This window comes from Habropoda laboriosa, unplaced genomic scaffold (assembly GCF_001263275.1).
Source record: "Habropoda laboriosa isolate 0110345459 unplaced genomic scaffold, ASM126327v1 scaffold295, whole genome shotgun sequence".
In the NCBI taxonomy this organism is placed as follows: Eukaryota; Metazoa; Arthropoda; class Insecta; order Hymenoptera; family Apidae; genus Habropoda; species Habropoda laboriosa.
In genome coordinates, this window is record NW_017100429.1 from 532,726 (window position 1) to 544,204 (window position 11,479).

The following is an 11,479-nucleotide window of genomic DNA, read 5'->3' on the forward strand; positions in this document are numbered from 1 at the left end:
GAAGCAGTCTGCAGGTGTTTATAGAAGAGATACTAACCTACAGAATCACATGTGCTATCACTGTCAGAGTCAGAATATGATCTAGTTGGCGGTGTGGATATTCTGAGAGATCTTAGACCCATTAATTCACCTTCATTGGAGTCCTGACCAGGGGCACCTTCACCATTTGCTTGACTACCTTCACACCATTCAGGGTATCTATCTCTGAATGCTCTAAAACCATCTGTAAAGAAAAAATCAATAAATTGTAAGGAATGTACATTAGATTAATAAATAATAACAGAGTATAACATGCACTGCATTGTTGAATAAAGAAAACTTGGTGCAACTATAGCAGGGATTTAAGTGTTTGGCTGAACGACAATACCCTTCGTACAAATCAATATTTCATTCACAACTGTTCTTAATGTTTGAATTGATATGCATAAGGGTCTTTAAGTTTCTGGTATAGCAAGCATAATAACAGTACTCTATTGTTGTTTGCTCTACTTGCTATTTGCATCAGTAACTCTTGAAGATACAACAGAAATATTAAGACATATTTCTGTGTTTCCTTACCCATTAAAATAGCTACACATCCTCCACTACTTCTAAGTCTTCGACATAAAACTTGAATTGTTTCACCCTGATGTCCCGCAGGGTCTGTAGAGTCACCAATCACTACAAATGTCCCTCTACTACTCTCATCGCCACACAGAAACACTTCCACTCTGTTTCTTAGATCTAAGCACCTTATTGTTGACAGTAAATCAACTTTACCAGCTGCCAGCCGCCTCAACATGATGCTAGGTATAGCTAAAGGAACAGAGCCCCTTATATGAGCCTCAGAGAAATCAGCATGTGACCTGCAGTCTAGGATGAGCAGCTTGTTCGGACCATCAATGGATCTGAGTTCTCTGAAAAGCCACTCTGGGTCCACTAGATCCTCCTCCATAACATTTCCACCTGGCATGTTGCAAGCTTTAATTCTGAAATTCCTGATGCTTCTTTGGCCTTTGACTTTTCTCCTCTTAGAACACACCTACAATCTCATTTAATTTCCCATCATGTTCCAAGAAACACATTTTACAGGGATGAAAAGGAATCTTTTTCTTGCTATGGCACTTTGGAGCAACGCTTCATCACTGATTCCTCAGTGTGACATCATTCTAACTCATGGAACAACTCTGCTTACATGTTCATCATGCTGTACGTACAGTGTAAGACAAGTGTGTATATACAAGAATCAGCGCGCGCGCGCGTCTATGTGCACGCGTTCCATGCATCTACCCTTAAACAATTAATCCAATAGGACAGAAATGGCACTTGAAGTTGTACGGCGGGAGTTGTCGCGACTCAACGATTCCTCACGTGTTGCCATCACTTCCTGCGGCACTCCGATGCCCCGTATATACGCTCTACTCCGCTGCCGCCGCCGCCTGCAGCTCGTCTCGATTATTGATCCTTTTGTAAATAAAGACGACAGGTCCAATTATTGCGAGAGTAGCGGAATGTTTCGCCTCGCCTAGCAAATGCATCCTCGCCCATTTTTTTGAACGACTCGACACCACGTCCAGTATTGTCCAACCGACATCGGTGGCATTATCCACTTGACTGGAGGGACAGACGCGCGCGCGTTCTGTATATGTTGTATCTCTTCACCGTGTGCTTCACACTCGACGTTGCAATCGACTTCTCTCTGGGTCTGGGATGCTGCGCGTACGCTTCTGGAGCCGCGTGAACGGTCGATTCGAATCGGTCGAGTGAACGAGGTACTTCGTCGGTGAGATTGGTCCGTATCTCGGCGCAGCGCGACTCGAGACCGTCGCCCTCACCTCACGAATCCCTCCAACATTGCCTCGACGCGTCTTCCCTCGGTTGCCGTACTGTCGACTTCCTGTTCTTTTTTTCTTCCTCTTGGTCTCCCTCCTTCTCTGTCGTTCGCCGATTCTTGTGTACCTCTCGCCTTCTACTACACCTTCTATCTCACTTTGATGACCAGAACCGCGCAGTACACTGCCTCTTTCGCACTCACGCGGCCTTCTAGCCAGCCTGCTGCAGGCCACACCTTACCTCGAGCGTTCTTCCGTCCAGAATGGGCAAATGGCGCTGATCATGCTTAGCGTAGGGGAAGCTGGTCCACGCATTGATTGGCGCTTGGTCACGTGGTCAACGCCGCTCAACCAATCATGGCCTAGACTGACGTCAGTTCATTGACAAAAGATGTTTTCATTAACAAGGCGTGGGTAGATGGGTCGGGGGTCGGTACTGACCGACTCGCTGCCAATGTTGAAGAGAGGAGACGGCGGGGGACCAGCGTACACTACACGCTCACTCTCTCACGCGTGCGTGGGCGCATATTATTACGAGAAACACGGCACCGTCTACCGAAGTCTACTTCGTATCGACGTGCACACACACTCGCGTGCACGTGCTGTGACCAGGCACGGCGGCATGCTCCCCGTCACCCCGTAGAATTTCCATTTTCCTTTTAGATTGTCCGCAGGTGATTATGGTCGATGTTATTAATGGTGGAAGCTTTGGAGATAGAGCACTATGTATTATTTCCATTTCTGTTTGTTTAACTAGATATTTTGTAGGAGTTCATAGTTCTCAAAGAATTGAATCTCCATCCCCATCTGTTGAAACATTACAATCAAATTATTCCAAGTGCGGATATATTTAGAGTAAAAGTTTCAAAATATCATACTTTTCACCTGATAAAGTTTTCATAGACACTAAGAACATTGGAGCAAAGTATTATTATTTCATTTAATTTTGTATGTAATCTGCAAACTTTGTAAATACGTTTAGACCATTGGATGAATGATATTCCTAAATTTTCTTCTTTAAAAGACAAGAAATACCAGATTCTACATACAAGTTGCAAGGAACAAATACTTTAAATAACCATATATAATACTTGAAATGAAATATACAAACATTGAATGATACCCTTTAAATATTACGCCCCTGGGTTCTGTCGCACTGTACGTGAAACCTCACCTCGGATCGAGCAGCCTATCAGGCGGCTCTCAGGCGTGGGCTGGCATTCCATTCATTTGGGCTGCCTGTCGTTGAAGATTTTCACGTTCGATCACGCGCAGGGCCACTTTGTCGCGACCCCTAGAGAGAACGTCGCCTGGAGAAAGAGTTGGTCGGTGGGAGGGGTATGAAAAGGGCCTCGTGTCGGTGGCCTTCAACAGAGCCACGGGACGAATTTCGATTCGATCGCGTGGGAGCGTGATAAGGTGAGCGTACTACGCCGTCCTTGATGCTCCACGCTCGTTTCGATCAATGACGCTCGGCGAGATTTACGTAAGAATCCACACCAGTATATCGATACCTTGTTACGTTTACATTTTTCAATAGTCGCGCGTGGAATAGTAATTACTCCAGCTTGCATTATTATTAATATTCGATGGGGCTGCAACGTGTCACTATTGTACTGACGTAGCCTGTATGAAAATAAAGAGTACCTTTATTAGACTCTGTGTTTAATATAGCTGCATACAGAGGCAATATATGGATTGTACTAAATAGTAGAATATTTTGCTATATATAGCAATACCATTGTTAGTCCAAGCTGATGTCCAACATTAGAACCTGAGACTACAGACTGCATTAAATGGACTATTATAACGGTCGTAGGCTGTACCTTATATTTAGCTAGAAATTGGAATAGACAAAGGGTACCAAAGGTATACGTTACCAGGTTGTATATAGGTACCTGAGCCACCGGACGAGCTATTGACCGGGGCGTGAGCCTGCATTTTTCGACCCTGTGCATCGCTAATGAGGCCCATTAAAGCGATTATCGAACAGCAGTCAGCGGGGGAGAAAGGCCTAAGGTGCACACTGTGATATCATTATGGCAGTCACACGGCCCGGTGTGTGTACGCTAAGATGACGTAAGTGATACCTGTTGATGACCTTAACAGGTGTGCATACTTAATGTGGCACAGGCATTACGTATTTCGTGATGCAGTCGCGGAAGTCGTGGCATTACTCAATCACGATTCTATAGTATGCCTCGCTGCTCTTTTCTCACGAATACCCTTTCCATCATTGAAGCACGCCTTACTTTTACCACAATTATGTTTTGAACCTGAAAATTACATAATGTCAATTCACTCGTGCAGTAGACCAGCGTCTAATTTTTCGTATCAAACGAATATCGTCTGCAGGAACTCAGTTGCAATGAAGATTTCAATTACTACACACAAATAAGATAAATAATAATTATATACGCAATATATGTAATTGTTTTTTCTCTTAGTTTGAAGTTCAATAAACAAGTGAATATAAAAGGAAATCATATTTACTTTTACTCCCTCTATACATCATAATTAACACATTGAATTACACAATGTCTTCTGTTAATTTCAAATTCAATAAGCAAGTGAATTTACATAAAATTCTTGTATACTTTCGCTCTCTGTACTATATCACAATTTGCACGTTGAATTACGTTTGAATAAATGTACAAAAATTTTTCAAAATATTTCTAAGAAATTTAACAAAAACCGAAGTAAAAAACAATTAATAAAATAGTTTAGTACATTTGACAATATCATAGAACAAAGTGTGCTCTTTCGTTTCTAACATTATGAACTAAAATTCGTAGTCAATGTATTAATTGATACATTATTAATCTGAAAGGCTGAAAACGCCTGACCGACCGCAACCTGCCTTTCAAAAACACGTTAAAACATACGCATAAAGCAGGAGCGGACGTCAAGAGCGGATCTTGGAAAGGAAACATCCGTTTCCATAAATCCGTGGCTTGAGCATCGCCTAGCGTTTAGTTGCGTCTGATTCCTGCAGGTTACCGGAGAAGGAAACCGATTATCGGGTTCACAGTGGCTTGCCAGAAGCAACGTCAAACACTGCTCGTATAGACGAGCAACATCGAGGTAGCAGGGGCGGGTGTACGCACCGGAAGTAATACTCCCTGGCACTTGGCCGGGCATTAGTGCACGCACTCGCCAACGTGTACGTGAGCACGTTCGCTGGTGGCGTGGGCATGTGCGTATGATTACCACGAAAAGCGGCCCCAGGTTGACAGGAAATGGTTCGGGATAAGATAATGACGTTCCTCGCTTCTCTTGCATCCGGCAGCTTTCTTCGCTAAGTGTGGGCTCAACATTGTGAAAGACTCCTTCAAACTACAAAAATTTTCTCATTTCAATTTCCATACTGATAAGACTAACGCGACAAATATTTTGGATTGAAGAGCAGTACTATAGGTAAAAAAAAAATAGTCGTCTAACAATAAGTCCTCTACAGAGTTATTCAAAACATACCAACGTTGTGAAAAACACACTGGCCCTTGCAAGATCTGTAACAATAACTTTAATTCTATAATACAATAAATGAAATGAAGGACGAATCGTGATAAAAAATAGTATACATCCTGGGTTCTCTACAAAAACGAAAACAGACTTCCAAGTATGGTACATATTCTTCAGGATTATTCAAATTACATAGGTATACAAGCAGCCCTTCTCTGTGAACGATCGTATCCTGTCCTAGTTGATTAATGAAGTGGGAAAAAAATCGCATCTGAAATATCATAAAAAGTTAAAAAATCTTGTTTATAAACTTTACAAATATTTTATAATAATAATACAAGCTAAACCTCCTTAACGTACGCTATGTAATTTACCTACACGTTCGAACGTCGTGAGAGGCATCGTAGCGGTGTATGAAAATTTTACAAAAATATTTTTATTTCAATACTGCGAAAAAACAAGTAATATAATGAGTGTCTTGCAATAGAATACAGTACCTTGGGTCCAGAAATAGCCACTTGAATTTTTTCAAGGAGTGTTTGAAATAATCAAACCGGCGACTTTCTTACGTGCACGATCGTCGATACACATGTCAGCGAAAATTAATTCGAATGCAAACAGTCCTAAGAATGTTTAGTAAAAATAAATTCTTAATACATTCTTAACAATACCTTGTAATAGCTTTTTACCATACTTACGTAGTATACGCTGCATAATTTTCCTGCACGTTCGAACATCGTGATAGACTTCCTCACGTTAAGCGAAATTTTTGCAAAATTTTTTTAATTCAGTACCACGGTAAAATAAATAATATAATAGACGTTTTTTAATCAAATTCAATACTTTGGGTCTAAAAACAGTTATTTAAATTTTCTCGAGAGCTATTTAAGGTAAACAAACGAACGGCTTTCCTACACACACCATCGTATTTTCAATAAAAATAATTCGAATGGAACTACGCTAGGAAAATCTAAAAATTTCTAACAGTACCTGTTTTTAGCAATAACTGAATGATTAATGTATCTTGTGTCTCATCATGCAAACTTTAATTGATGATATCGGATCGATGCAAGTGTTATTATGTTATCGATGAATTTTTATAGGTTAGAGGTCGTATTTCCGTCAATTTTCTTTCAAAGTATGAATGACAGCCTATCCTTTGAACGAGTTTTGGAAAGGATACACTTATATATCTGTTGTTATGATCCTTGAGTACTTGACACGTTCCCTTGTAAAACTACCTGTGCCTTCCTTTGTTCCCTTTGTTACTTTCTATACCGGTTAAATTGGCACGTGCCACAAAACGCGCGGTAAACAGACCGGGCCGTTAAATAGATCGAACGCTAACCATAAATTACTGAATATAGAAAATAATACTTGTTCTTTAATTCATAAATCACTTACTTCCATCTGTTTTACATCGGTTTTCAATCATAAACCTAACTTCTCGAACGATGACAGACACTTGAAAATTTTTAATGGATTCTTTCCACAGATTGCCATTGAAACTGTCATTATTTTCCATTGAAGCATCGATTGAAATTTTTCTAATACTGCCGCAAACTGGCAACGATAAATTCGCAACAATGTTATTCGATGAATTTAAATGTTTTATTTATTTTAATAGTGATTAATATAGCTGACAATTCCATATCATCTTTTTCAATTTTTCTGAGATTTTAGGGTTCATTTAATAATTCATTAATTAACGAAAGTGGAATATCTAAAAAATAGATAGCGTGAGAGATCCGTTTTAACTTCTAACCGGTCTTCATTTCCGCTTTTATTAATTAATTTAATAATTTCATTCTGATTTCTCGCCAAGTTTGACATATTTTGATGCTGTTATAAATTATTCCACACTGATGTGAACTAACAGCTTGTATTTTTTTATAATAATTATATTAATCATCTATCATCAATTAAAAGTCAATACTTTATTCTTAGTTGTTGTCATCTCAATCTTTGCAACTCCTTGCAACGCTACCCTAATATTAAAAGAAAATTGCAGAAATTTTGGCTGGTAATTTGCAAAGGTGCGTTTCATTTTGTTCCTTATTAATCAAGCTTTCGAATGATCGTTGAATTTTTCATAATTTTCCATTTTTTCATAAATTACATTTATGACTCCGTGGAGGTCTCCATCCTTCTGTTCAACGGTTTTTCGCAATTTTTTCGAATCTGTAAGCCTCTCGTATCACGTTAAGTAACTTAAAGTATTTATTTATTGTTTAATAAATCATTGATCGTGTTTCGTGATAAAAATCGGTCGATAAAAAATCGTGTTCGAGTCATATTCAGGAATGTTCTATTGCAAAGTGAAAGAATGGTGGATGAAAGCAAGTTGCAAAAAAAAACTTTGATGAATAATGGCAAATGATGGCGTCCTTCTATGTTGCAAATCGAGGTCAACCCATAGAACATCGGTGAGCAAATAAAAATTTTGTTTTTCGTAATTTCTCGCATTTTATAACTTTATATCGGTATCTTTTGTACTTTTTAAACATTTTCCATATTTCCCAAATATGTATTTAGTTTCTTTCATTTTTTCGATATTTTTTATAATTTTTAATTTTACATACAGTTCGATTGTCAAGCTACAATAATCGAATTTTCATATTTTCTTTTAGATCTGATCAAAAGTGTTGGCGTTGCGGTAAAATGATATTTCTCTGAGATACAAGACAATGGGAAGGGCGTTTAATTAGTGGCTCTAAGAATACTTTACTGCTCGCGTATAGTGGCTCGTTTGTGTATAAGTAACACGCTAATATAGAATGCGCCGGCACACGCTGCTAGGTAGTGAAGTAAAATAATCAATGAAGAGGCGAACGGGATCAGGATGGAGAAAGCGAAAAGAGCTTTATACATTCGCACCCACGCTGGCCCACGGGCTCTCGTTATTATCCCGTGCCGTTTTTGTTCTTCCTGTCTGTACATAGGAGGAGACCTTGCCAGGAATTGGAACGATAATCCATATGTATATGGGATCGTCCATTCCATGCGTATAACGTATTTATATCTTACAATACGTAATTTGCTTATAAATATAATAAAGAGATTCAGTTTTATTCTTTGGACAGCACCGTTTATACAATTTGTGAAAATTGTGCGATTTTCTTCAAATTACCTGAAGAAAGGAAATGATTCTTAGACGAAGAAAGATTATTTACACAGAAGATTCGCATTCGAGATTATTAGTGATATGATGATTTACTCGTAATAAAATTATTCTTCAGGATCAGTTTGGTCCGCCTTTTTTTGGAAAAGAAGAAATTTTCTTAAGTGAATGTTTGTACATTTTTTACATTTCTTAATGTTTATTCTAATAAAGTTTATTAGAATTTTATAATTTACTGAAATAAAATTATTTTTTAGGTTCATTGGAGGAAGCGAATTTTAGAAGTCAACAACTAATAATAAATACTAATTTATCGTTTAGTCCATTAATTATAACAATTGCGCAGATCACTAAAGTAAACCTACATTTCAGGTCCGTCGAAGGAGAGGAAAATTCGAAGACCGTTTTTGGAAATCGCCGTTAGAAGCAACAGAGGTGATTCATCGTTGGTGGAAGAGTGAACGTTACATAGTACAGCTCGTAGTCTGAATGAATTGAGCCCCGATGCACGCGCACGGAATGCGAGGCAGGGAAGAGTGGTTCATTGATTTTGAGGTGTAACGACGCCACGACGACGGCGAGGTTTAATGCTCGCTCGTGGGACAAGAACGCGATTCTACTCCCCCACGAGGCCACGCTTTTTCCAGGAACTTTGCGCGCAGCCTACAGGCCACCAGTTAATTACTTTCATCGACGGAAGTCGGCATTTACGACGATTGCCCGCCGCCAATTTGTACTAATTCGGTGAACGAAGCGGCGGGTCTCGAAACTCGCGCACAGGGTGTTCAGCGAGGGTGGCGGATCAAAATTAAGCAACAATGAAAGAATTTTTAATTAAAAAATGTTTAACGTACGGTTGGTATATTATGAATTAATTATACAACTCGCTGAATAGTCTGCGAACGGTCTATGATTTGAAAAAATAACTCTGTATTGCTGGAATATTGAAAATTAATTGAATAACTCGCCTGCGGCGTTCTGGTTCAGGCAGACTGGAGGATTGTCGCAAACCATTAATTCATCGAGAGGCTATGTATACTTAGGAATAGCGAAAAACTTCATTTTTTAAAAATCTTTGTTAGGTTTCACTTTAAAATTTCTAAAAATTGTTGAACCTTTATTATTAATGTTTTTGGTTTTGCTCTAATTGAATTTAGAAATTTTATAAAAATAGCTGTATCATCGTTATCTTTTAATATTTGTTAACAAAATTTTTAAGACTTAAATACGTTGTTTTAAATGGTGAAACGTTTACTTTGGAAATATACTTACATTAAAAAAAAAAAATCACGGAGATGCGAATATTTTTGGGTACTCCAAGTGTACGTAGCTCTTTACATTTTTATGCTGGTAGCAGGCAGGAACTGCACCACTGCGATGCGTATCTGGCGTTTAAAGATAAACTTTGCTTGTCTACTCTGGTTTTATGCTTTTCTCGCGTAGAAATCGTGATTGCTGTGAGAGCAGAACGGGGTTAGCCATAAGGGTCAAAGTTGAAACGAAAATAATCAATGAGAAAAAGTGTTCCGACTTGATTGTCTATTCGATAAAATTACTGAAATTCGATTAATCCACGAACGCAGACAATCTATTTTTCGTTAATTAATATGTATTACGCTACTAGTATATAGATATATCCGTCCGTGATGGTATATCGATTTTAGTCGCGTAAATGTGTCTAATATTAATAATAAATTAGGGAAATCGTTTTTAGAATGAGGCACCTTATCAATTTTCAAGCTATCTCTGTACCAATCAATTATTTATCGATTATCGTGATATTAATAGTCCGAGTTCTAAATTAATTACAATAGCGTGTTATTTACTGTAAAAAATGTTTTTAATGTAATTCCATAAAAAAAGCATTATATTATACTTATCAACTTCTCTTGCAAACGTTGTGAATATCATAGGTGGAGTTTATTGTCGAGTTTTCATGCAGTTACCGATTGAATTCTTTGTCATTGTCAGATTTTGTGTAGGTATGGGAAAAACAGTCACAATTTTATTTGTTAATTTAGTAAACATTTTGAATATTTTAAATTTCAAGTATCTTTGCACGACTGTACAGGATATATCTAACATCTTATGCAACTTTTTGTCCGAGGCTTTGGGGCCGAGAAAATCCTTACCATTTTCGTGTCGCTACCAACGTTATCGACTCAGCAAAGAATAAGATTACAACATTAGCAGTAGTTGGAATTAGAACTAAATGTAAATATAAAATTACAAATAAATTATAGGACAGGATATTCTATAATCATGCACGAAGTATAAAATTCTATACATACTTTGTCCAGTTTGGTGGAGAATATCGTTTAAATTCAATGGAAATTTACCTGTTTTTCTGAATTTCAAAAATTCCGACAGAATTGTAAATATTATACTGTCTCACAACGTAAATTTAAGAAAATTAGGTTGAACTGCATAGAAAAAAACAAACGGACGCAGCATAACGTGTAGTTATAATTGTTATGACATGTAAATAGAACGATAAATTTAGTGTAAATATAGAAAACGTATAATATAATTTATTTCATGGTATTGTAACAAGCGAACGTTGAATAAATTCCTAATTCGTATTAAAAAAATTATTTAACACAATAATTTCAGCTTTATTATGATTAATCTTGATAAATGACCACAGGTCAACCTGATTTGTAATCCCTACGAAATTAATTTAACCAGGAGTAAGTAACGAGAACGCTAAAACCTATGTTTCCATTGAAGAATATTCTAAAAACGTATAAATTGTTATACGCAATGTTATAACAAATTGTCGGAAGTATAAATTTATAATAAAATTGTGAAAATTGATAAATTATACCGTGTTTATTTCAGTTTTATTTCAGTTTTATTCAGAAAGGGAGAAACCGCGAATTTATATTATTTTCAATATTATTATTGAACTAAACTTTCGTAGAACGCGAGTGAAAAATTGAAAGAATCAAAAGAAAAAACGCGAATTCGTATCTTTTTCGGTTGTAGAATATAAGAACATTTGAATAAAATACGCGACGAGAATTAGGGAGAAGCATAAGTTAAACGCGTAAAAATATTCAATAATAAACGAACTAGGGATGAA

At 37.5% G+C, this 11,479-nt stretch overlaps 1 protein-coding gene across 2 annotated transcripts in view; it reads right to left on the reverse strand.

Annotated features, from left to right (window-relative positions):
* LOC108575704 (dual specificity protein phosphatase Mpk3) overlaps positions 1–1,184 on the reverse strand; it is a 2,097-nt gene extending 913 nt beyond the window's left edge. Inside the window, exons 1-2 of one of the 2 annotated variants that reach the window (XM_017938583.1) lie at positions 760–1,184; positions 38–223 (exon numbers count right to left, since the gene is read on the reverse strand). In XM_017938583.1, coding sequence (XP_017794072.1) covers positions 38–223; positions 760–952 — 379 coding nt within the window. In that variant the 5' untranslated portion in view covers positions 953–1,184. Of the gene's footprint in view, positions 1–37; positions 224–558 lie in introns of both variants that reach the window. The other variant, XM_017938582.1, reaches the window with a different exon arrangement.
* Between the last annotated feature and the right edge of the window lie 10,295 nt (positions 1,185–11,479).